The 25,721-nt window shown below is 52.5% G+C and overlaps 2 protein-coding genes across 11 annotated transcripts in view; one reads left to right on the forward strand and one right to left on the reverse strand.

Annotated features, from left to right (window-relative positions):
• Positions 1-1,261: 1,261 nt before the first annotated feature.
• Positions 1,262-9,025, forward strand: Slc48a1 (solute carrier family 48 member 1). Its single transcript, XM_020171726.2, has 3 exons — positions 1,262-1,520; positions 6,786-6,953; positions 7,736-9,025. Exons 1-3 carry the CDS (start codon positions 1,385-1,387, stop codon positions 7,870-7,872), a joined length of 441 nt encoding a protein of 146 aa, XP_020027315.2. The 5' UTR covers positions 1,262-1,384; the 3' UTR covers positions 7,873-9,025.
• A 978-nt stretch (positions 9,026-10,003) lies between these two features.
• Hdac7 (histone deacetylase 7) overlaps positions 10,004-25,721 on the reverse strand; it is a 36,681-nt gene continuing 20,963 nt past the window's right edge. For 6 of the 10 annotated variants that reach the window (XM_020171717.2, XM_020171721.2, XM_074083244.1 and 3 more), the window contains 18 exons: positions 25,520-25,630; positions 25,202-25,382; positions 24,821-25,017; positions 24,427-24,621; positions 22,987-23,191; positions 20,735-20,868; positions 20,447-20,567; positions 20,161-20,210; positions 18,754-18,861; positions 17,804-17,859; positions 17,562-17,649; positions 16,069-16,188; positions 15,781-15,878; positions 13,934-14,052; positions 13,192-13,325; positions 12,802-12,886; positions 11,334-11,469; positions 10,004-11,140 (listed from right to left, as the gene is read on the reverse strand). In XM_020171717.2, coding sequence (XP_020027306.2) covers positions 11,095-11,140; positions 11,334-11,469; positions 12,802-12,886; positions 13,192-13,325; positions 13,934-14,052; positions 15,781-15,878; positions 16,069-16,188; positions 17,562-17,649; positions 17,804-17,859; positions 18,754-18,861; positions 20,161-20,210; positions 20,447-20,567; positions 20,735-20,868; positions 22,987-23,191; positions 24,427-24,621; positions 24,821-25,017; positions 25,202-25,382; positions 25,520-25,630 — 2,184 coding nt within the window. In that variant the 3' untranslated portion in view covers positions 10,004-11,094. The remainder of the gene's footprint in view (positions 11,141-11,333; positions 11,470-12,801; positions 12,887-13,191; positions 13,326-13,933; positions 14,053-15,780; positions 15,879-16,068; positions 16,189-17,561; positions 17,650-17,803; positions 17,860-18,753; positions 18,862-20,160; positions 20,211-20,446; positions 20,568-20,734; positions 20,869-22,986; positions 23,192-24,426; positions 24,622-24,820; positions 25,018-25,201; positions 25,383-25,519; positions 25,631-25,721) is intronic. The other 4 variants (XM_020171720.2, XM_020171724.2, XM_074083242.1 and 1 more) reach the window with 4 other exon arrangements.

The following is a 25,721-nucleotide window of genomic DNA, read 5'->3' on the forward strand; positions in this document are numbered from 1 at the left end:
TTGAGGAGTCAAGTGCACTTCAGAGGCTTGCTTCCGGGGTTGGTGGATGTTTGGTAGGGACTTGGGGGATGAGGGTTATGAGGATGAAAGGAAAGGGAACCATCAGGGAGGAGAGGGTGTTTGAGGTTGAAAGGTGACTTTTCTGTGTGGAACAATCTTCTGGGGTGTGCATAAAGTCTGAGGGAATATGTGAATATCACAATGACACTCCTCTGCACAATTATTATTTTTTTTATTTTTCTTTTATTATTCATATGTGCATACAAGGCTTGGTTCATTTCTCCCCCCTGCCCCCACCCCCTCCCTTACCACCCACTCCGCCCCTCCCTCTCCCCCCCACCCCCCTCAATACCCCGCAGAAACTATTTTGCCCTTATCTCTAATTTTGTTGTAGAGAGAGTATAAGCCATAATAGGAAGGAACAAGGGTTTTTGCTGGTTGAGATAAGGATAGCTATACAGGGCATTGACTCACATTAATTTCCTGTTCCTCTGCACAATTAACTTATGCTAATAAAATAAGAGAAAAGAAAGTCTGAGGGGAGGAGACTTGGTTGATAGGGGATTGAACCCAGGGACTCAAATATACTAAATCCAGTTCTATCACTGAGCCACACCCTCAGCCCTTTTTTATATATTAACTTAACTTTATTTATTTACTTCTTTTCTGTGGTACTGAAGTTTGAACTCAGGCCCTCATACTTGCTAGGCAGGAATCTGCCAGTTGAGCCACTCTCACAGCCCTTTTAGTGGTGGTTATTTTTGAGATAGGGTATTGCTTTTATGCCCAGGCCTGCCTGGACCGGTCTAGATCGAGATCCTCCAAGTTGTGCTAGGATGACAGGAGCACTGCCACCTTGCCCAGCTATTGGTTGAGTTGGGGGAGGGGAGTATCTCACACTTTCAGCCCGGGCTGGCCTCGAACCGCGATCCTCCGGACCTCTGCCTCCCAAGTAGCTAGGATTGCAGTCATAAACCACCCGCACCTAGCTTAAATCTTACATTTTAAAGGAGAGTGCACTTCCTGTTGAAAGATAAAATTTTAAATTTGAAAAGTAATCACTGCAGCGGGCTTGTATAAAGTAATGCGCTGGACCCGCCAAGGCCCACCTATCCTGACCCGATAGATGAGTGAGTCTGGGGACACAGAGCCCAGAACCTGCAGATCTGTCAGGCATCCCCCAAGCAACCGGGCTGCCTGGCAAAGCTGGGGCGGCCTCCGGCCGGGGAGGGCGCTGTACCGGCGACGCCGGGGGCGGGCCGGGGGCGGAGCGGGCGGTGCCAGTGCTCTGGCTCGGCTGGGGCTCCGGGTCCCGCTCCGCTCGGGCCCTGCACCTGTGACTCTCGGCCGCGCTCGCCCTCAGCCCTCCTGGCGCGGCCACCCCATGGCCCCGTCCCGGCTGCAGCTCGGCCTCCGCGCCGCCTACTCCGGCATCAGCTCGGTGGCAGGCTTCTCCATCTTCTTCGTCTGGACGGTGTTCTACCGACAGCCGGGGACTGCATCTATGGGGGGTCTGGCAGGTATGGCGGGACGTGCAGGGGGCGCGGGGCGCGACTCGGGCGGGGAGGGCGCTGTCGGGGGCTGCGCGCGGCTCCTCGCGGTGGCGCTGTCCCCGGGAGCTGGAGGGTGTTTATCCCAACCAAAACCGGGCGGCAGCGCAGGCCCAGTGCGGGCCCGGGCTCTTGGCCACTCCCGGGCCTCCGGGACCCGATGCCTCTGAGTCCCGCACGATCCGGGGTGCCGCCCGCTTGCCCCAGCCGCGCTGCCGGGGTTATCTGGTCCCCGCACCCTGCCTGTCCCACTCCACCCAGTGGCCACTCCAGCATCCTCTGCGCGTCCTCTTCACTGGCCACCCCTTATCCCCTAACACACACTTGTTCTGGGGGATGCCTTCGCCTCAAGTGTCCATATAATAAGTAGGAAAGAAAGAGGACTTGGTGTGGGGGGGAGGCGGGGACGGTTCGTGGGAAACCCTACTTACCTCCTAGTGTGGATCCCCGTCCCCAGCTGCCCTCAGCCGAAACCAGGAGGACTGTATAGGAGTCTGCTGTTAACTGGACATTTGCTTCTCGCCCACGTTCGGTGCCTCTTTGCCATCCTCTGCTGTGGCTTCATGCTGAGGGCTCCTAAATCCCCATTGGACCCCACCCCCATCAGTGCGCTGGCGGAGGCCCCTATGCGAAACACTGCTCTGTACTTGTGCAACTTCGGACACCTGTCTTAATTTCTCTGTGCCATAGAATTAGTGTGAAGATGAAAAATTCTGTTGGTACTGGTCTTTTTTGTTTTTTAATGCTTTGTTTGTGTCAGGCAATTATTTCAATTTAATCCTTTTATTCTAGGAAGTAGATATTATTACCCACTTTTAAAGTAAAAAAATTAAGGCTTAGATTAAGTAAATAGTTGTTCAGGGTTACAGCTGCTACATCAAATAATATATATGGGGAAAGAACTTTGGGGAAAAGTACATGTAAAGATACTTTTACATATGACGATTTTATTCCATTACTAAAATCCTCTGACAAAAGATCCTTAAATGGAATAACTAAAAATAACTAATTCACTCAGTGCCAGTGAGGGCACAGAACCCCATCCTTGGTTAGAGAAGGAACTCCAGGTGGGGTTCCCTGGCTTCTAAGAAGGTATACGTGGCCCCACCCTAAGCAATGCCAAGCCAGACACTGGGGCCTGACTGGGAAGTTGTCAGGCCTGTCCAGATGCCCCACCACCTGTGGGCTCCTGTCCCTCCTGGGACAGCCAGCTCTCTCTGGTCAGTTATTCACAGCCCTGGCTTCTTTCTCCCTACACTATCCCCCACCACCACACACACTTCCTATTGGTGCTGCCAGGGCCCATGGTTGCTGAGACCTGAGATAAAAGGGATGGGTAGTTGAGAGAAGGGAGGACCATCCCTAGGGTGGGCATGCAAAAAGCCTGGCCCAGGGGAAGTGGAGATGAGCCTATGACCTTGGGCATGTCAGTGCCTCCTGGGCCTCAGTTTCCTCATGTGAAAGGAGTGGGACTTCTCCCACTGAAATGCATAGGGGACCCCCCTCCAGGGCTGAGATGTTGAATGTCCACTCTTTGATGTCTCCAGATGCCTATTAGAGGGCGGTGGAACAGCTCTGGCTTGTACTCCAGGGAGTCCCCAGGCCCTCCCTCTGACCCCCACCTTGCCCTGTCTCTCCTCACAGTCCTGGATGGGCCTGAGGCAGGCCATCTGTGGAGCTGCCTTCAGGGACGGGAGCCTGGGCAGCAGCCAGCTTGAGCAGGGTCTCCAGTCTCCCTGGTGGTTCATCTGACCTTTGACAACCAGAGGTGGTGGTGGAAGAGCCAAAGCAAAACTGATTGGATGGAGGGGGTGAGGGGCAGGGGTTGCCAGGCCAGGGTCATGTACCTTCCCCATCCAGCGTGGGTTTCCAGGGGTCTGCAGCCAGCCAGTCTTCTTCCTCTTTTGGGGTGAAATGTCAGCGGATTTCTGACATGTGAGCACTCCACTTCTGACTTGGCATTTTGGAGCCCAGAAGCTGCTGAGTCACTGAAGGTCAGCCCCAGTGGACTCTGCCCCTGTGTTGGGCCAGGTGGGCCAGTGGTGCGTGATGACTTCTAGGGCAGGGTGAGAAATGGAGCCTCTAGGCCCAGTGGGCAGGCACTCAGGGTGGGGACACACTCTCCCATCTTGGTGGGAATCTGGGAGAAGTGGCTTTGCAGAAAGGCAGTGGCAGTAGAAAGGCTGGATTTCCTGGGGAGGCCATGTTGGACTCCTTCTCCCCACTGTGGGAACCCTGAGGAAACCTAGACTCTTCCTCTAGGTCTAGTAGACCAAGGAAAAAGAAAAAGAGTACAATTGCTGCATAAGTCTAAACAGTGCCATGTTCAAGTCACTTGAGCTGTGAGCAGGAGGGTCCCTGTCTCTCTTCCCAGGCAGGGGAAAAGGCTGGGGTGCATATACAGAGAGGCTCTGACCCAGGTCACATCCTATGTGTCTGCATTTAACCCTGTGATCTCTATCCAGCCCCGCTGCTAGGGATACTTTCGCTGACCGATGCTATGGGCCTCCTGGCCAGATGGATCCCTGTTCCTTGAAGTAAGTGGAGTGGAGCCAGGAAGAGGTCTGGCACAGGCTGCAGCCAGGTGGGGCTGGGGACCTGTTCATACTGCCCCAGTTTGTGCAGATCAGGCTCCCTGGAGCCCCAGAGTATCCTAGGGAAGGGACGGGTAGGGAGGGGCAATTTCCTCCAGCCAGAGCTGTGGGAGAGGACCATGAAGAAGTGCCCCAGTGACCACTTGAGGGACGGACTTGTGGGAGAGCTCTCTTTCCCAGGAGTGTGGGAGAGTCAGAATGGATGGGAAGGGGCCTCCAGACTTGGCTGTGTTTATCTGGAGGAGGTCCATATGCAAGGCCTGGAACGGGGTTTGAGGGGACATGACAGGTGTGCAAAGTTGTACCTGTGTATTAACATAGAACAGGACTTGACACCCAAAATAGCTGTCTTCCTTTTCCTCCTGCTCTTCACTCTTTTGGCGTATGTGTAGGTAGGAATTTGGGGGCACCACTGGGTCATGGCCAGTGGTCTGAACTGGCATCCTCATGGGTTCTTGTTTCAACATTTCCTAAACCAGAAATTGCTGAGTCACAGAGGAATTGCTCTGACCTCCTCATTTTTCTCCTTAGCTGGCTTCCAGAATCTTCAAGTGGGAAAGGATCTTAGAACTCATCTACTCCAACCCCCACATGACATGAGGAGAGAGGGCAAATGGACCTGTCCTGGACAGGTGCCACTGTGACTGTTCCCTGAATGAGCTCAGTGACAAGCCCCATCCCTAGGGTCCTTTAAGAAACCAAGAAGGACTCTGGGGTTGTGGCTCAGTAACAAAACAAATACTAAAACATGTTCCAAGCCTCAGGTTCAACCCTCTGCACTCCCCCATCAAATTAAACAGCTCCCCCAAATGAAAACTTATAGGATGCACAAGGAAGAGTGGGAAAGACTTCTGGGAAGGTGTCTGGCATAAAATCCAGATCATGGAGGACGAAACAGAAGCTGTGGATTATTATTCTGTCCAGCTCTGGTCTGCTCCAGTGTCCGGCCTAGGCAGGGACAGAGACACACTTGTCCTGGCTCACCCTCATTTCAGGAGTGGAGGGACCCCAAACCCCAAGGATGGTTGAGGGTGGGCAGAGGCTGAGCTGAGAGAGGGGGCTGTCAAACAGGGGATGCCTAGAGGTTGGTGGGACTCTGCCCTCACAGGATGGAGCCCTGTGCCTCTCAATTATCTATTCTGGAAGGATCTCAAGGCTCCCCCATTTTTAGATGCACAGCAGTGCTGGATTCCACGTTTCCTGGCTTGCACTCTCCTAGGTTTTTGTCCCTCAGCAGACTATGACAGATGAGCCGGTCACTAAGTCACAGCTCCATAATAACTAGCTTCCTTCTGCTTTGTTTCCCCCGCTAACTTAAAAATACTATGAAACATTTCGGGCATGTAAAAAAGAATAGACAATTTAATGAAAGCCCTACACTCCCCATTCAGGCCTAAGAAATAAAACGTATTACATTCCCTCCAAGCCATCAACTTTCCTTCTCTTTCTCTTGCCAGCAATGATCACTTTCCCAGCCAGATGTCCATCCTGCCTGTACATTTAAAAGGCTACTGTGCATGTGGTCTTTGTAGCAGCCTTATAGAAAGTTCTGCCTCCTAGGATGCAGCAGCCTATAGGGCCCACACCCCACATCCAGCAGCTAAGAACTTGCAGCTGCCTCTCTGCCTCTTCATTCCTCCCTTGCCGGGACCTCATGGCTCTTGCCAGGGGATTGGTATTTTTTCCACTCTTCAGGCTGTGCCAGTAGGCACTGCCTGGCACTGAGGGTTGTATTGTGTTCTGTTGTGTTAGCTGAGAGCAGCTGGCATCCTAGGGAAGTGCCCACCCAGGCCCAGCAGAGCAGACCCAGGAAAACCTCTAGGGTGTCAGCCTGCCTTTTGCTGCAAACTGGAGGGAAGGTATGAGGCCTAGCTAAGAGCTGGAAGCTCACTTGGTGCTGGGTGGCCCTGGGGACCTTGTGGCTGGGCTTCCTCATGCTGAAGACCAGTGCAGAGTGTGGGAAGAGCCCTGCTGCCCAAAAGGTTGGCTATTGACCCCAAGACTTAGAAGGTATGGTCCCTGAAGGCCAGGTGGGGGCACGGGTGGGGGTGGGGGGGACACTGCTTTCCCACCTCTGTGGTCCTTGGGGTAGGGAGTGGGAAGTGTCCAGAAAACATGCTGGACTGCCAAGGTCCTCAAATTTTTCTGGTTTCGGGACTTCTACATGCAAAACTCTTGAATTTTACGTGAGTTCCATTGATAAATACCATATTAGAAATGAAAACCGGAACATTTTTAAGCTTTAAATATAATTTAAAGTCGTATTAAAAATACATTTTTCTAAAAGATACTCATGTTTTCCAAAACAAAAACCAAAATTAGGGAGAAGAATGGCATAGCTTTATATTTTCACAAATCTCTTTAATGTCTGGCTTTCTGGAAGGCAGCTACAATTTCATGTGCTTCTGCATTCAAGTCGTGATATCCCAGTTCAGGGAAGACTGCACTCCACAGTCACGATGACAGAATGACAGATAAGGGCCAGTCTCCTCAGTATTATTATGCAAATAGGTCAGGCCTTCTGGACCTGAAGGCCCCTGGGATCCCTGGTCACTGGGGTGCAGGTAGGATGAGGCGGAGAGGGGGCCTGCAGCACTGTGGGCAGGTGGAAGGGTCCTGCTGACCGAGTCTGTCCCTGCAGGTGTGCTGGCGCTGTGGGTCCTGGTGACGCATGTGATGTATATGCAGGATTACTGGAGGACCTGGCTCAAGGGGCTGCGTGGCTTCTTCTTCGTGGGAGTTCTCTTCTCAGCCGTCTCCATTGCTGCCTTCTGCACCTTCCTCGTGTTGGCCATCACACGGCATCAGAGTGAGCGTCGGGGAAGGACAGTTGGGAGGGCTTGAGAGCAATCCCCGGGGCTCTATCCTGGTTCTACAGCTTATGTCCAAGGGACTGCAGAGATCACTTGACATATCTGGGTTTTTTTGTTTTTGTTATTTTTGCAGATGGGGGCAGTACTGGGTTTGAAATCAGGGCCTCATGTTCAGACATCTATTACTCGAGCCACTCCGCCAGCCCCCACATTTTACTTGGCATCTCTGGGCATGGGGTTTCTTACTGCTAAAATGGGGAGAATTAGTTCCCACCCCCCGGGAATGGCAGGAATCAATGAGACTGGCCTGGAGTGTTGGACATAGTGTGCGGCCCATGTAAACACCTCCTAGACTGAGTTATTGGTACCATTTAGCTTGTGCCCGGTTCTGGGAGGGTGGCACCCTCTGGTGGTTGTGATAGGAAGTACCTAGAGACCTTTACTCCGCCCCTGGGTGGTCTGATGCTAAAGCAGGGATACACTCCTCACCAAGGCAGAGTGGATGATACAGACTTGTCTTGGCCAGTCCTGACCTTCCCTCTGCAAACCCTGGGATACTCTAAAATCTCTAACATGCTCTAGTCTATAGGACTGACTCAAAGGCCCTGGTAGAGAGAGAGAGAGAGAGAGAGAGAGAGTGTGTGTGTGTGTGTGTGTGTGTGTGTGTGTGTATGGGGGGGAGGTTGTAGGGATACTGTGTTGGGAGGGTGGCCATGGCCTTTTGGCCTGCTGCTTGGCCAAAGGTGGCCTCGAGTCATTGGACTCCTCTTCCTGACAGGCCTCATGGACCCTACCAGCTACTACCTCTCCTGTGTCTGGAGTTTCATTTCCTTCAAGTGGGCCTTTCTGCTCAGCCTCTATGCCCACCGCTACAGGGCTGACTTTGCCGACATCAGCATCCTCAGTGATTTCTGACCTAGGGAGTGAGGTCACTGCAGCCTTGGGAGCCATCAGGACCTGGAGGGTGCTCAGGACTTGGACTCAGCCTTTGAGACATTGAGTGGGCCTGCCCCATGCCCTGGGGACCCCAGAAGATACTCTGCAGGATAAGTACCGTTTCCCAGGAAGCTGTCTGTCCTCTTTGGGCAGACCTGGTGTGGTGAAAGGGAGATCTGACAAGCAGCTTATCAGCCTGGCTGGAAGGTGGCTTATACCTTTGCAAATGGATCTATCAGCACTCGGGTGAAGAATCTTTGTAAAAAGGACCAGGGCAATTAAGTGGTCAAGGCGTAGGACTCTGAGGTTTTGACCTATTCCTTGTAGCAGGGAGCAGGATCAGGTTTGGTCCCTGCTGCTCCATGTCCTCTTGTTGAGGCTGGGGTGGGAACTTGAGGTGGTCAGATCAAGTGAAGAATCTAGCAAAGACCTCTCAGACCTACCCCATCACCCCCATCCTGTTGTCCCCACGGGTCAGGTAGCTGAAGTCATTGATCCTAGGGAAGTGACATTTGGCTCTTTCCCCAGGGCAAGGGAGTTGAGTGGTGTGTTCAGTGTCCTCCCACCCTTCCAGTCATACCTGGTCTTCCATGAGTGTGTTCGAGCCAGACACCATTCCTCTTTCTCTCTGTGTCACATTTGAACACATGTTCACACACACACACACACACACACACACACACACACAGATCAAGACTCCAAATAAGACCATGGGGAATGTGATCCTGTCCCCAGAAGGGGTTTGGGAAAGGAACAACACAGCAGAGGCTGAAGTGAGCCCCACACCTGTACTCACCCACTCCAGCCCTGCATTTCCACCTGCCCCTCAATGCACCAGACCACCCCTGGCCATGAGACACCTTTTCCCCCATGCTAGTCCCTACTCACTGCCTTCAACTAGAGCTTTTATCTTTTTTAATCTCCCTTGTGAAAGACAGCCTCTGCTTTTCTGCCCATACACTGGCCCAAGGGCTCACCTAACTTGGGAGAGAAGGGGTTTTGTCACACGAATCTTTTTACTTTAGGTTGCCATTTTGCACGTCTCCTTTTCCACCTGTGTCCTGCCTCCAGCTCTTTGCCTTATCTGTGTCACTGTCAGTTTAGTAGAAATACAGCAGCCATTTGTATCATACAGCCTCAGGTTGTTTCTTCGGGGGTAGAATCTTGGGAATGGTGTGGCAGGTAGGGGATAGTGGTGGTGGTAGTTCTCTAACAATGTGATTAAATGACTTCCCTAAATTATACCCTGGAGGGCAGACTGGGGTCAGTGTATTGGGTCATGGCGCCCTCTCACTCTGATCACTTTTGGCATGGGGGAACCTACCAGCCTAGCACTCCTGTCTTCTCCCAGCTCTGCCCATCAAGAGTTAGGATGCCCAGAGGCACAGCCCCGGCAGCCCCTGTGGGATTTAGTGTTCACCCCCAAGACCAGGCCAGATGGGAAAAAGGCAAGTATCTCTTCCTCCATCCCTGCCAGGTTGCTCAGGGCTTGGAGCCAGGTCTATGGGAACAAGGCTAGAAAAGCCTGGCAGACTCAGAACCAGAAAGGCAGGCACTGGTAGTGCTGGCACCTCACTCTGCTTATGCTGGATGAGCTTGCCCCAGCCTGTTGCCTCGCCCATTCTCTTGTCCTGCCTCAGTCTATGCTTAAAAAGTCACAGCGCATTAGAGCAGGAAGGAACCAAAAATAAATGTCTACTTCTGGAGTCTTTTACTGATAAACAGAGGCCCCAGGAGACTGTATGACTTAACTGAGCTCTCAGCTGGGACTTAAGCCCAGGTGTGTCTGCTTCACGACCCTTTAGGCTACGTAGTGAGCTGGGCTAAACTAGTGAGCTGGGTCTGAACACGTCCGCTCCCCTACATAACCCTCCCCTCCCCCCAACCACCAAGCCCTCTGTCTGAGGGCCCAGCCCACAACTGCCTCCTTTCTCACTCCAAGAGGGCAGGTGGAGGCAGTGAGGGTGTATTCACAGCAGTGGCCACAGGAGGGCAGGGGCTAGAGGGGCTGAGCCTAGCCCAGCCTTGGCATCTCTTGGCCCAAATCCACACATTGTGTGGTATAGCTATGTGTCGTGTGCCTAACCCACCAGACACTTTCACAGGGACATTAAAGCAAATAAAACATTTATTGTTCAGATTTTTTTCCATTTTTTTCTTTTTTACAAAAACATGCATACATACACAAGGTATGGTGGGTTCCAGGGAAGACACACACACACACACACTCACACGCTCACATACACACAAATACTCTCCTTCTTGGCCCCAGGCCTGTACCCCAAAAGCCTTGAAGACTTTGTCGGGGCTGCCTCCCCTCCCCCACATCTGTGTCTACTCTTCCACCTTCTTCCCCTTAGCCAAGCTAGTCCTACATGGGGCAGGAGTCAGAGCTAGGGTGGGGGAAACCCCAGAAATAGAAGATTCATGGAGAGGGCAGTGACCAGGGATCCCTGGGGATCATGTTGTGCTTCTGAGGGGAGATGAAGGTTTGGCACCATTGGGTCAGGAAGTACAGGACTCAGGGAGCACCTGTCTACTCCACCAGGGCACTGAGATAATTCATGTAGGGTGACCTCTGGCAGGGCAGTTACCAGATGGGATGCCTACGGGTGACTGCTCTCACAGTGACAGTGTCTCAGAGCAGCTCTCAGAGCCCAGTGGTGTGGGGAAGCTTCCAGAGTTGTCTGAGGAAGCAGGTAAAAGGAAGGACTCCCCTGCATTCAGGCACAGGGGACCCCTTAGCTCCCTCTGCTCTCCCAGTCCACAGAACCCAGGAAGGGCCACCCTGGCTGAGGCCAAGTTCACATTTCTGCATGGAGCCTGAGGCTGTGTGCAAAGTCTAGGGTCTGCAGAGCCAAGAATAGTGGTTAAGGGTAAGCCCACCTGAGCCAGTCCTCCTCTGAGCAGTCCCGAGGGATGGAGGCCACATCTAGGGGCCTGGACACCAGAGGGGTAAATCTGTTCTGGAGAGAGTGAGCACTGCTGGCTCCTGGTGCCTAGCCAGCCTTCTCTCAGGGTCCTCTCTGGTCACCATCCCAAACCTAGGGGCCTTCTCAAGCTCCCTGGGTGACTGTCAAGGTAGGCTGTTCTCTGTCCCTGACCACCTGCCCATAGGATCTCTAAAGACCCAGGAACAGGGCTAGTAGCAGAGGTTAGGTGAGAGCTGTGTCCAAAGGGCAGGCTGATCCGTTCTGAAGCCTAGAGATTCATAGGTTCTTCCTCCTCCACCAGCTGCTCTGAAGGCCTAGGGGAGGGATAAAGGCAGCATGCTGGAAAGCCAGAGGCTGCAGGTAGGGCCTTAGCAGAGCTTTCCATGCAGTCCTGGTTAGGAAGCCTGAGAAGGCTGGTGTGACCACATGGGAGCTCTAAGGTCGCTGAGTTGGGAGAATCCAAGGGGCTGAGGGGGCCATGGGCACAAGCCAGAGTTCTGGCGTTACCTGTCTTCAGCCAGAATGCCCACAGAGAGGGATGCCAGTGCAGTCACAGCCTCCACTTCTGCATCGGCCCCTGGCCCCCTGGGCACCCAGGAGTCTGGACAGGAGGCCAAGCGCTGCATGCAGCCCCAGTATTTACCTAGGACAAGAAGCCAGGTCAGAAAGGTTGGAAAAAAACAAACCCTTTGACTCTGCATCCTGGACAGGATACTGAGGCTAGTGACTCAGGCCCAGAGTCCAAGAGTAGTGGACTTCTGGTCAGCTCCCTTGCCTGCCCCTCCCCTCAACAAAACACCCTGTCCCAGTTTGCTCCTCCCCTACAGCCCTGAATGCTGTGCAGAGCAGGTCTGATATAGATATGAGGGGCTTCCCAGCCTTTCTGCCATAGGCATGGGGATCCTGAGAGCACCAGAAAGGCCACTTGCTCCTATGCAAGGTCTGGGTCAAAATGACTCATACATTCCTGAGCCCTGGCCTCCTGGAGCACAAGGTCCCACTCATCCGGCCCCCACAACATTCAGCCCAACCCCCACAGGAAAGGGACGTGTGAGCCAGGTGTGGCACACACCTCTAATGCCAGAACTCAGGCAGCTGAGGCAAGAGGGTCAAAAGGCAGAAGCCAGCTGGGTTGCATAGTGAGTATGAGGCCAGCCAGAGCAACATAGTGAGTCCCTGTCTCAAAAAGCAAACAACAACAAAAACAACTGGGGGTTTAGCTCGAGGGTAGACTGCTTGCCTAGCATGCACAGGCCTGGGTTCAATCCTCAGCACCATGAATGAATAAAGGAAGGGAGGGAGGGAGGGAGGGAGGGAGGGAGGGAAAGGGGAGTGGGTTGATGGCTGCTCTGCATGGCCATGCCTGGACTAGGGGAAACTACACCCCGCCAGCTGCTGTGAGAAATAATCATTTCTTCACACGATGAATGTGGGAGGGCTCCATAAAGAAGTCAGCCATGCCACATACACCTCCCAGACTAAGCCCTCGATATGGGGGATCGACTTTATTCATTTTCCTATCCCCAGCATAGATTATGGGTCTAGTTGAAAGCTGAAACTTTAAAGTGCCTTCCAAAGATGGTCTTATTCTAAGTCTGACCCCTCCCATTCCCCCACCCTCAAGCAGAATTCCCCAGCCCTTGTGACCAGCACTGAGGGGAGGGACACAAACCAGGCCTTTTGGCAAACAAGGCCTGACTATTGCTGTCAGCCTAGTCTCTACCTCAGTGCTGTGGCTAGAAATTGGGAGGCCAGTCTCAGCCTCGAGAAGGCCACTGATTTCTGGTCCCTGCTGGGTCTATCTAGAGAGCTCAGAGGTTACACTCATAGAGGCTGCCCATCATTACCACTGGGGTGACTCATGAGCACTCTGGCCTTGCTGGCACAAATGCCTGAGACTCTGGTCACTAGGGGTAGCGGGCACCTGAAGTTTTTCCCAGTTTGGGCCCAGCAGATGTCCTATCTGCACACTCACTGTGCACCCGGATCACGGCTTCCAGAGAGCGGATGGCATTGAGGTTGGGTTTCTGTTTCCAGCTTTCTTCTGAAAGAGGATCCACCTACAGAAATAATCATTAGCCAGCAGTTCCCCAGGAACTGGTGGGGGTCAATCCACCAGACCCCACAGATCCCCAAAAGGAACGCAAACCTCAAGGCACAAACAGGCATGAGCTGCTGGTTCTGCCAGGTCAGAAGACACTGGCCCAAGACCTGACCTGGGAAGGTGTCTGCTGTGCCCACTTTGTTCTATTCCCCATGTCATGTCCCACCACCTCCTGCCCCCATGTGCCTGTTCTTTGGGGGCAGGCCTGTAGGAGCCAGGCTTACCTGCCCCCATAGAAGCATGGATAGAGAGGCAGCTCACCTTGTTACCTAGAAGAGCAGCCACACAGGCCTCAGAGGCATCACAGATGGCTGTTAGGTCATGGCCACCTTCCAAGGCCAGCACCACTGCACCTCCTGCCAAGTTCATCAGCTGCTGTGTCATGTACCCAAAGCCTAGATGGTTGAGTGGGAAAAACATGAGGAGTTGGAGAGGAGGAAATGGACAAATTCCCTACCTCTGGTGTGTCCCTGCTTGCTTCTTCCTTATAAATAGTGACTCCCAGGCAAAGTGCTTTCACATTGGATTCCATGCAAGACACATCAGCATGCTTCATTCCAGGCTGACAGGTTAGGATCTTGCACAAGGCCCCATAGCCAGTAAGTAGCAGGGCTAGGACTTGAACCCAGGCATTGACTCCAGCCTGAGTCTTTTTCAGTAGGCCATCCTACCTCCTCTCTCTATAGCCCAGTGGGCTGTGCAGGTAACCTCTTCTCTAGAGGAGCTGCCAGCTCAGCCTGGGGTAAGCACACTGGGGTGGCAAGTTCTACAGCTAAACTTCTGCCAGTTAGCCTAAGTCCCCAAAAGTCTGACCTGCTCACTTGTTTCCCTGCTGAACTGATTTGGTCCTCAGAAGAAGCCTGGGCTGTGCCAGGCTGGGGATTCCAGAGAATTCCAGGGCCCACTGCCACCTTCCCCTTTGGACTTGGCAGTGCCTTCCCATCCCCCACCCCCAGTCTGGCTCTCATTCCTGACACCTCCCCTTCAGCTGGAGCCCCCTTACATTTGGCAGAAACATGATAGCCACCCAATGGGGCAGGGTGACCCTCGGCCGCATCAAACCCAGCAGACACCAGGACCAGGTCGGGACAGAACTCTCGAGCGATGGGCATCACCACTATCCTGAGGTTGCAAGGAGAAAGGGGGTCATCACACTCAGCCCAGTACATGGTACAGGATGACCAGGGCAGAGGCCAAGGGTGCCTGTTAGTGCCAGCTCTCTCCTGCCAACTCTGCTGAGACAGCACCTGCTCTCAGGACTCCAAGATGCCCAATCTCTCAGCAAGATTAGCAGATCTTTCTGGCCTTGACCCTGGCTGGCTACCCATGGCACTGGCAAACCAGCATTAGGATTCAGCCACCCAAGAAACTTAACTAGTAAGAGGCAGAAAGGAGCTAAGCATGAGAATGAAAAAGGACCGTGTGTGTGTGTGTGTCTGTGTGTGTGTGTGTGTGTGTGTGGCTGTGTGGCTGTGGGGCTGTGGGGCTGTGGGCATGGCCATAGGGAAGCTGCAATCTCATAGCTTCACTGAACTCTGTCTGGTCACTAAGTCTCAGATCAGAAACATTAGTTACTTTGGACCGAATTGACCATATTCCACTGCTCCTCACCTGAGATCTGACCAGACCAACTAGACCCTCTGAGGTCCTAGGCCACCAAGCTCCATTCCTTAATCCTCTTTTCCCCGCCAGCTCCCAAACCAACACTCTGGGGTCCATTCTCATGTCCCTCAAAGCGCAATGGGCACAGATGTCAGGAACGCCTGTCCAGGGCTCCTTGTGAATTCGTGGGGTTTTTTTGTTTTGTTTTGTTTTTTGCAGTACTGGGGCTTGAGCTCAGGGTCTTCACCTTAAGCCACTCCACCAGCTCAATCTTTTGTGATGGGGTTTTTCAAGATAGGGTTTCACAAACTATTTTCCTGGGCTGGCTTCAAACCACGATCCTACTGATCTCTGCCTCCTGAGTAGCTAGGATTACAGGCGTGAGTCACTGGCGGCGCCCAGCTCTGAATTCGCTGTTATGGAGACCATCTCCAGAAAAGGGTTTCCAGATCTAATTTCAGGATTCCCTTTTCTTAACTGAGTGCAGGGACCGGAGTGAAAGGGTAAGTGTTCCTGAACAAAGCCAGAAACCCTTTCCGGAGTAGTTTTTGAAGTTACTCCCCCAAGGTGGACATCATTTAAGGACAAATGTCTTCTTTCTTTCTCCCTCCCTCCCTCCCTCCTTCCTTCCTTCTCTCTTTGGCAATACTAGGATTTAAACTGGACTTCCTGCTTACGAGGCAGACACTCTACCACCTGTGCCATGCCTCCAACTCTTTTTGCTCCAATTATTTTGGAAATAGGGTTTCGCTTTTTGAACAAGATGGCCTGACCATGTTCCTCCTATTGTATACTTCCTGCCATAGCTGGGACAACAGGTGTGCGCCACCATACACGGCCATTAAGATGTGGTTTTGTGAAGTTTTTTGCATGATCTGGCTTCAAATTGTGATCCTCCCCATCTCAGCCTCTCAAGTAGGTAGAATTATAGTTTTGAGTCATCCGCACCTGGCTACCTCTCTTGCTCAAAGCCTAGCTCTTTCAGGCAGCCTTCTATGACAAAATATGGCAGCTTTGCTCTCTCTTCCCTGCCATCACCAGTTGCTTCAACATTGGCTCTTGGTAATGGGTAACTTTAAAAAGCATCCTTTCAGTTTCTCATTCTTGTCTATGTCCTCCTTCCCACCAGGGCTGGCCTACACTGTCTAGTAATCAGTTCAAATCACCTTCAACCTGTTGTGTGGGGAAAAGGGGCAGAAGAGGGTGACCTTGCTGGGCCTGCCTCCTCTGGGCCCCCAGAACACTTACCTGAAGGCAGCCAGGTACTCAGGATCCCCCATGGGGGGATCTAAGCCCCCAGCCCAGGCCACATTGATGTTGAAACCCTCACCGTTGCCAGCTCCCACCTGGAAAACAGGATGCAAGAGAGACATGAGGAGAGCAGAACTCATCCAGCCTCTTCACTTCCAGAGGAGAAACTGAAGATCAGAGAGACTAAGCAACCTGCCAAGGATCACACAGCTCATTACAACAGGGGCAAGGTGAGTACAATAGCAGTCGATGGGGCTGGCAGATGCAGACCCTACACGTGGTTACCTCATCCACAGCCCCACTGCCTGGAAAGAAGTTGCCATCGTCATGGCGATGCAGGGAAATGTAGAGCACACTGGGGTCCTGGTAGAAGGTTTGCTGCGTGCCGTTGCCATGGTGAACGTCCTGCACAGGGTGACGGGCAGTGGGTTAGGGAAGGTATCCAGAAGCAGAGATGGAGACCAGGACACACTGGAAGGGTTCAAGTCTGGTAATCATTCTGCGTGTCAGGACCCTAGACTGAGGCTCAGGAAACTAGGGTTCCTACAGCACTGCGGTTGAGTGACTCCCAGTGATCTACCGCTTGCCTCCGAACCTCATTTCCATACAGAAAGATACTGTGACCGCCACACCCACACCCTTCTGCATCTATGTCACATATCAATCCATCCTTCTCAATCCACCCTTCCTTCCTATCTATCTATCTATCAGCCCACCTTATTCACAGATTAATGATATGGTCAAAAAAATATATACAGCCTGAGCATTCATTTTTCCTCAATGGTGGTCTCCTTGGTACCATATACTGGTGGATACCAAGAGTCTACCATTTCTACCTGTTAGTTCTAGTCTAATCTAATCTATCATCTACCTGTCTATTTATGATAAATACAAGAAATGTGGTGGATAGGGGTGACTATAATATGAAATCCTGAAGGAGAGACAGCACCCCAATCTGTGTGGAGGTGAGCCAAGGCAGGTCAGTTCACATAAGAGAGTGTGTGGGAGTGGACTACTGGCAGGGACAGGGAGGGTCCAGGGTCACACATGTCAGGAGCCCTCCTACTGGGCTTTGTGTAACAAAGTCACGAAGTGATGCAAGTGGTCAGAAACTAAGCTTAGCTATGGAGGAGCAGGTACAGGAGGCCATCCCTCCAAGGAAAAACTGGGCCCTGCACTTGACTTGCAAGACCATGCATGGGTTCAAATGTGCAAAGCAGCGGACTGCTTTCAACTTCTGTTTAGAAATATCCCTTTCACAGTAGTCAGTGCAGAAGAGCCACAGCTCAGTAGTTAAATGCATATACTCTAGAGCTAACAGGCCTGGGTTCAAATCCTAGGAGATAAGTGACATTGCAAATTACTTAATCTTCCTGTGCACTTTCCCCATCTGTGAAATGGGCTACATCAGGATCAGATGTAAAACTGGTAAGCGTCTAGATGTGATTATGATATGCTGATGTCATGTACTAACTACTATTGTTATTGTCACTACATGTAGGGGAAATGCAGAGATTATTAAAGCTACCAAAAGAAGCAACAGAAAACATTCAAATGAGAACTCGTATCTACTATGGCTGAATGCCTTCCCACACACCATCTTCTCTGGGCCTCCCAACAGTTCTGTGCGTGCTAACTTTACCCAAATTTTGCACAAGGGAAACCTGAGGCTCAGAGAGGCTGATGGAGAACTGAGACATGTAGCCACATTTCTAATGCCAGCTCAGGGTCTTTCTGCAGGGTCCCATGATCTCAAGGTAGTAGGTGGCAGGACCTACCCAGTCTACAATGAGGATCTTGCTGGCCTTGCGTTGTTGTTGCAGCTGCCGGCAGGCAATGGCCACTGAGTTGAAGAAGCAGAAGCCCCTGGGAGCAGAAAGGGTCCTGCCAGCCCATTCCTTCTCCATGCTCCCACCTCTCCAGCACCCTCACCCTCCAACCCCAGAAGGCTTCTCAGCCTACAGGAAGGCTCTAGGGTCCTGCCATCCCCTCCCCACCCACCCTTACCCCCAGACCTTACATGGCCGTGGAATGATCTGCATGGTGTCCAGGGGGCCGCACCACAGCAAAACCATTCTGGAAAGGGAAAGAGCACTTACCAATCAGCTAGCCTGTTGACCACACCTGCATCAGCCTGCCTCCACCCTTCTGTGAGAAAGGGTACAAGGCAATAGCAGGTAGCATGACCAACAGGTAGCTGGAGCTGAAGTGGCCCAGGCCTTGGTCTCCATGCTGGGTTTTAGTCCAGCTTTTAGGCTGGACTTGAACACAAAACCCCTCTCTGGTGTGCCATGACTATAATCACTTAACAATAACAACTACTGATTTTACATTAAAAGCTACATGCATGCTTGTCCCTGTCCTGAGCACTTTATAAACGCTGGATTTCATCTTCACAACATCTCCACAGTACAAGCATTATTATCATGTCCAGTTTACAAATAAGGAGAAATCCAAAGCCTACATGAGTTAAGCAATTTGCAAGTTGCCTGGTTGTAAATAGTGGAACCAGAATTTTAAAACTGGTCCTATGCTCCTGATGGCAGAGTACTGCCAAGGACCTCTGACACTGAGGGCACTGTGCCTGGGATGTGTGGCTCAGGCAAGTTCCTGTTAGGTGCCTGCCTAAGCCGCAACTTACTCTGTAGCACCCCAGCCCTGGAAGGCCCATATAGGAGCTCTAGAGACAGTTGAGGCCAAACCTACAACCACACCGTGGGTCTTAAATGATCCTTCATAGTCAGAAACCTGTATCTCTAAGATACCAAAAGCCCAGGGTCCCACTGGCTTCACTAGCTGAGTAACAGGGGCCTAGCATTCAAACCTCACCCTGGTCCCCAGAGCCCTTGATTTCCCTTCCCAAACCTTGCAGCAACATCCACAAGAAACGTGAGTTCTAGAGTTAGGAGTCTGGACCCTATTGTCTGTGCCTCTTCTTTGATTTGCTTATCTTCAGCCCAAACCTCCTACCTTTAGCTCACGAGAAGCTACTTTGAAGGCAAGGTCGGTGACGCTACCAGCTGCCCAGCGTGCTGCGTTGGAGGAATGTAGCTCATTCCAGATGGTGTCAGTATCCACCTGTGGGGCCAGAGTCAGGGCCCGTATCATCCAAGGCTTCCCACAGGAGTCAGGGCCCAGTGGGGCGGTACCCACCCCACGGCCAGGACCCCAGGGGCAGGGAGCTGGGCAGACGGTGCTGCCTCCCCAGTGCCCCACCGCCCAAAGGCAAGGCCTCCTGTGTCTCCCAATCCCAGCAGGACTTCTCCTTCCCAGCGTAAGTCCCAGCACCAGCCCATTTATGGCCAGCACTCTGCTGGCAGCATCACGCCTGCCTCCCCGGTCAGGGGAGGGGGCATGGCGTTACCTGGGCGGGATTGGGGTTTGGGCCGGGAGGGGTTTTAAGCCCCAGCTGACTCTGCTCAGGCCCTGCGGGACGGTCGGAGCTGGAGGGGCCGTCTGCACCACTGTCTTCCACTCAGGGCCCCTAGCCCAGGCTGGGAGGCCCCCCAAACCCAGTCCCTGGGCCTCAAGGCTAGGGAGGGGCCGGGGGGCATGATGGGGAGATGGGGAGGGCGAGGCGAACCGAGAGAGGCGAGGAAGGCAGAGAGAGTCGCAAGAGGCTGGAGAAAGAGAGAGAGAGAGAGAAGGACAGAGAGGGAGAGGAGGGAGGAGAAAACAGAAGCAACAACAGTTGGAAAAATCAGAAAGTGGCAAGAAATGGGGAGTTGTGAACAGGGCACTGACTGGCTCCCAAACAGTCCCCTACTAGAGCTCCCAAGTTCCCTCCTGAACTCAGCCTCCATCCCATCTCTACACCCTTTGCTTGGCACCACTACAGGGACCTCCTGAGGCAGGGTGGACTATGCCAATGGCTGAGGAATGAGCAAAGCTGGGAGTCTGGAGGACCAAGTCCTGGGCAGGGAAGTCCTAGATCTCCAAGGACACTGGAAACCACCACAGCCCCACACCAGCCAGTCCAAGGTCTGGGGACCAGGCAGAAGCCACCTTGGGCACCTGAGAGGCCACTCCAAGCTAGGCAGGGCAGCATGGGGGGCTGGTGTGGAATGGCCAATACGCGATCATGGTGTTTTACAAAGGGAGATGACTCCAAGCCCCAATCTTTGGCCTGTTCTTTGAGCCTCATTCAACATTTGCCAAACACCTTCTAAGTGTGAGGCACTGGGCGCCACATTCGGGGGACACTGATGGGTCCAGGTACACTTGTCCATAAGGAGATTCCAGCCAGCAGAGGGGCATCACAGGAAAGTCCCTGGTCCACCCAATCTGGCATAACCACAAGAACAGGCAGGCAGGGGCTAGGCCTGTGTGAACTGAAGGGAGTGGCAATGACCACTGCAGACCCCTGGGCACACTTACCCCAACCCCGCCACAGGGCAGCATCACAAACATCCGCTGTTCCAGGAGCCCTGTGGGGAGAGGGCCAGCCCATGTGAGTGTGGAGGCTCTCAGAAGAGGACCAGGTAGGTGTGGAGGGAGAGAACATGGAGGTGGGAAGCAGAGGGAAGAGGACAGCAGGTTGGAGCAGGGTCGTCCAGGAAGGTAGAAGGGGCTGGCTGGCCAGGGCTGAGGCAAAAGAGTACAGAAGTGAGTGAGCTAAGTGAGTCTAGGGAGCATACAGGGTCAGGTACCATCTGTCCCTTACCTGCCAGCTTCCCATTGTCCAGTTTGAGGCGGCTGAGTGGGTTGGTGCCATAGAGAAGTGCGTGCCGCTCAGAGTGAACCAACTGTAGCTCCTCCAGGGAGGCCTTCCGGCCCCGGAGACACTGAGGAGGGGTCGATAAAGCTCCTGAGCCCTTGCTCACTCCTGCTCTTCCACTACCCCACCCCACCCCCTCTTATCTCTTGGTGGCCCCAGGGCCTTTCACTCCTTTCCTCCCTCCCCTTACCTCCGTGGGATCCCCCCACCCAAATTTCCACCTTTCCTCTCTACCTCACACTGGCTCCGGAGACCCCGCTCCTGCAACCGGGACCAGATGCTCTGGATACGGCCAGCATGCTCTGGATGCTTGCTGTTGTCTCCACAGGAGCACTGATGCTTCAGCATTACTGAGTCATAGATCAACCCTGCCAGGAGCACAGGTCATGACTGGGATCCCAGGGAGACCCCCACATGGGTACAGAGAACAGTTGGCACCCACACAAACCTACCTGTGGTCAGGCAGGGCACACAACCTCGTCTACACAGGTCTTCATTCCCCGTCCTGCCTGCTGCTGAACCCCAGCACTGTACTTCCTTACGCACATGCGGAGATGTGTGACAGCCTGACACACATGCCAACATGGCACCTGCCCATAAGGCTGCACATGAACCCTGCTTTCTCAAAAACACTTGTTGCTTATGTGACCCAGAACATCTCCTATGCGCTCGAGGGCTCAGAGCCTAAACATAGCAAGGCCCAACACCTGGCATCTCCCTCTGTGTGTCAAGAGCTCAGAGTTTACCAGTAGAGTGAGAGAAGGAACAATTCCAGGGAAACCCCGACACAGGGCTGGGAAGCTCACAATACCACTGAGCCATGGGATAAGACAAATACAGCCCTGCAGAAATTCAGGAAAAAAAAGTTCCTTGTCATTATACCCTAAACAATATGTAAATTTCATGACAACTATGTACATAGCATCTGCGTTGTATTAGATATTAAAAGTAATTAAAAAAAAAAAGTATACTGTGACCGAAAGGTATTTTCTGAGTTGGTGAGCTAACTATAGGAAGTTCTAACCACAGGAAGTTTTCCAGAATGGTGGCTTCCACAAAATGTGAGACATGCTCTATATATAAATGTGTTTTTGCTCCAAGGAGCATGGATAGTAGATTTAATTTCCAATCTGTTTTGTAGGGAAACTGAGCCATGTCTTTGCTCAACTCCAGCCTGCAGTTAGAGGTCTAAAGAAACTGCAAGGTGCATATAAATGCAATCAATCATGTTTTGAAGATTGGATAATATCAAAAAGAATTTTCAGACCTTACATAACCTAGCTGTTCAAGTTAACATACTGTCATTTTAAATTTTGCAATAAAACTTTTTAATGTGAAAAAATAAATAAATAAATAAATAAAATAAAAAAAAAGTAATCTAGAGGTGACTTGGAGTATGTGGGAAGATATGCATAGGCTATATGCAAATACCACATGAGCATCTATGGATTTTGGTATCCTGGTGGGGTCCTGGAACCAAGCCTCTGAGGTACAGAGGGGCTGTTTCATCTTGGCCCCAGGGGAAGCCTACAGAAGCAGAAGCTGCACACTGCTGGCAGGACAGTCAGTGTCTGCACATTTCAGGCACCAAGCACCTTCAAAATGCTCACCCCATTTGCCCCAGGAATGCAACTCCTTAAGAGGAATCCTTGTGGGGCTGGCCAAGTGGTTCAAGTATGAGGCCCTGGGTTCAAAACCCAGTACCACAAAAAAAAAAGTGACCCTTGGGAAATAACCCTAAGTATGAGTAAAGACTTATGCATAAGGAAGTTAAAATAGGAAAAATGAGTAATGATCTAAACATCCAACCAACAAGAAAGAAAATACCATGATGAGAATTTCAGCTCTAATTATATCAAGAAGTTTTCATAATATGCTAATTCAATAAAGCAGTGTATAGAGCCATGGTTGTGGATTAGTGGTAGAATACCTGCCTAGCATTAGTGAGACCCTGGGTTCAATCCCCAACACCACAAAAAAAGAACACAATAAACCAGTGCATAAAACATGACCAGTGTGTTTTTGGCATTTGTATAAGTGCATATGATTAGAACAAAGCCTGGGCTGAAATATAACAGAGCTTAAGAGAGTGACTTCTGGGCAATGGATACTGGTTGGTGGTTTTTATTGAATTCTTGCTTTTCTATATTTTTCAAAATTTCTGAAATACTTTTAAGCTCTTTTTATAAGCACAGCAACAGTAATAAATATTTTTTTTTAAAGGGCTGGACCTAGTGGCAAGAAACTCAAATACCTATCCTGGCCAGACTGCCAGCTTACTATCTGGACACAAACTTGTCACCATTTCTCTAGAGCCTTATTGTCCTCATCTGTAGAACGTTTGCTTATGAGTGCTGTGGGGATCCCATAATTCTAAAAAAAAAAGTGCTCTGCAACTTCTAAAACTGTCCTGAGTACCACCATGCACAGACATGGACACAGGCCCAAGCCCCTTCCCCCTGTATCCATTCTAGTACCAGTCTTACCTGTGGTAAAGGGCAGAGTCCTGGTGGGCGTCTCTGAGCTGGCGAGGACTCGGGTTTGGCAAGTAGGCTCTGCGGTTGGCAGTGAGGCAGGTGCAGCTGGAGAAGACTGAGTCCTGGACAAGAGCCGGTGTCCTCCTTGGGCCAGAGGAAGCAGCACAGAGTCCCCGGTGCCTCCACGGGGAAGCCGCCTGGCCAGCCGCAACACCTACAGGAAACAATGGTCTGTCTCTGGTTTCTCAGATCTGCTATAAGTGCTCCTGCCTCCAAGGCAATTCCTTTTTCTGGAGAGATTCCCAGATGCACCCAGCTTTGCTTCCTATAAGGGCCCTGGTCTTTGACTCTCTGAGCCCCCTGTCTGCAGCAGACCCCTTGAAGACTTACACCCATACTGACCACTCAGTTCCCTTGGGTCCACTCTGACCAGGATCTCCTCATTTCCAAGGACTGTGCCCAAGGACACGGGAACCTGCATGAGCCACTATACATGTGTGGACTGTTACCACGTGTTACAGATGGAAGTGTGTTTCTCAAATTCATATGCTACTCCAATACTTCAGAAAGTGATCCTATCTGGAGATAGGATCTTTGCAAAGACAACCAAGCTACAAGGAGGTGATCAGGGCGGGCCTTAATCCAATAGGACTGTTTTCCTCAGAAAAAGAGGAAATTTAGACAAATGTGGTGGGATATGCCTATAATCCCAGCACTGGAGAGGCAGAGGCAGGAAGATCACAAGTTTGAGGCCCTGTCTCAAAAAAAAAAAGAGAAAATTTGAATACACACACAGACAAGACAGGGTGAAGATGATATGAATAGACACAGGGAGAAGACAGCTGTCTATAAGCCAAGGAGAGAGGCCTGGAACATTTCATTCCCTCACAGCCCTCATAAGGAACCCCCACCCCCCAACCCCCCACATTCAACACCTTGATTGCAGACTTCCAGCCTCCAGAGCTGCAAGATGGTAATTTTCTGTTATTCAAGGCACTGTGTCTATAGTACTTGTCTCAGCAGCCCTAGTAAACTAACACAGCATGGCTTGACTCCCACACCGTGAGTGCCACCGTGAAGTGCTGGCACTGTCCCACCTCTTGCCTCAGCCACCTATAGATATAGGCCAACTGGTCGCAGGGAGAAGTGTGAGAGCAGGAGTATGCATGGCAGGGAGAGGTAAGCCTCACACCTGGGAAAGGAAGATGGCTCCACCCCGAGGTGGCAGGTTGCTGGAGTGGACACATGCACAAGTGTGGACATGTGGGGGGCGGAGCTATGCCTGCACCACCTTGGGTGGTGTGGATACAGCACCCAAGGATCTGGCAGGGCAACCAGCCCTAGAGCAGCTTCCCACAATGATATCTTATCTCCCACCCTCCTCCACCTTATGCCAAGTCCTAGGTCTTCTGACTATACTTTCCGTGGGGTTCCTGGGCACAGCCATACCTGCTGGTGCTGCTGGAGAGAAACAGGGCCTCTGCCCTCAGGCTGTCCATAGCTCGGCTCCCTGTGTTCCAGGCTGTCATCCAACACCTGCCCTACTCCCCCGCCATCTACTTCTAGGTCCTCAGCAGAGGGAATCTGCTGCAGTCGGGGCTTCTCACTTGGCTTGGCTGGCCTCTGGGGAGGGGAGATACCTGGCTGAGAAGCCCAGGTGGAGAGGTGGGTGAGGTGGAGGTGATGGGCTGGGTGGAGTGGCCGCTCATCTTGCTAGGCCTCCATCAGCCATTTCCTCATCTTACCCTCCAGTCCTTGCCCTTCCTACATCCCCCTTCTTCTTTCAGCCCCCAGGGGCCCAGCAAAGAACCCCTTTGCACCTCCCCTTCACAGTTCCCCTCACCTTGTTTAGCTGGCCGTGAGGTTTGAGCCACTCCGGGCGGGGCTGCAGGGAGCCCAGCAGTGAGGGGGTGGTGGCGCTGGGGGGCAAGGGCTCTGAGCAGGTCCGGCTCAGCGGCCAGTGGAGGCCTGACCCAGGGAGCCGCTCGGTGGTCAGTAAGGACTGGGCAAAGTGGAAGGGCAGGGGCCCAAGCCTGGGCACTGGAAAGAATGGGGTGGGGCATGAGGAAGGTGCCATGGGGTGTCATGGAAGGAAGCAAGGGCATGGAGTGGAGGCGGGGAGATGCATATGACATAGGGCTGGAAAGATGGGTCCCTCCACAAGCTTGGCCCTTGGCAGAGTGTGGAATCCCAGCCCCTTCCTGAGAGAAGCATCAGGACTCACCAGTCAGCAGGGGGGTATGAGAGACGGAGGGATCCAGTAGGAGAATGGGTTGTAAGCGAGAGGACAAGGTGCCCCCAGCCTCTGGCTCCAGACCATGGTGCAGGAAGAGGGGAGTATGGGGGCTTCCCAGGACTGGACCCCGAGGGCCCAAAGTCGAATGGGTCCTGCGGTCACCATCAGCCTGAAGGAGAGGCAGGGAAAGTTAGGGAAGAAGATTCTGGCAGAGGACTGTGAAGGTGATGGGGTGAGGCAGTAGGACAAGGACATGAAAGAGACTGGAGGAGCTTGGAGTGGGGGAGAGGCGCCCCAGCCACTCACCCTGGCAGGGGCGGGCAACCCCAGCGTGATAGCGGGCAGCAAGGACACTGCTGGCAAGGCGAAGGGGGCCAGAGAAGTCTCCTGCAGCCACAGCCGCTGGCCCAAGAGCGCCTGCCATGAGGAGCAGGGTGACGGGTCACCGGTCCCAGACCTCTACCCCTGGCACGCTATACCCAGAATACCCAGGAGGCCCTGGTTGGGG

The sequence above is a fragment of the Castor canadensis genome, chromosome 8, assembly GCF_047511655.1.
Source record: "Castor canadensis chromosome 8, mCasCan1.hap1v2, whole genome shotgun sequence".
NCBI lineage: Eukaryota > Metazoa > Chordata > Mammalia > Rodentia > Castoridae > Castor > Castor canadensis.

What these genes read in the sequence shown, in the direction of transcription:
- Slc48a1 (XM_020171726.2), top strand. Translation starts at nt 1,385, where the DNA reads ATGGCCCCGTCCCGGCTGCAGCTCGGCCTCCGCGCCGCCTACTCCGGC. An exon ending in ATCTATGGGGGGTCTGGCAG is followed by an intron (nt 1,521 to 6,785) that starts GTATGGCGGGAC and finishes CTGTCCCTGCAG; the next exon opens with GTGTGCTGGCGCTGTGGGTC. An exon ending in GGCCATCACACGGCATCAGA is followed by an intron (nt 6,954 to 7,735) that starts GTGAGCGTCGGG and finishes TCTTCCTGACAG; the next exon opens with GCCTCATGGACCCTACCAGC.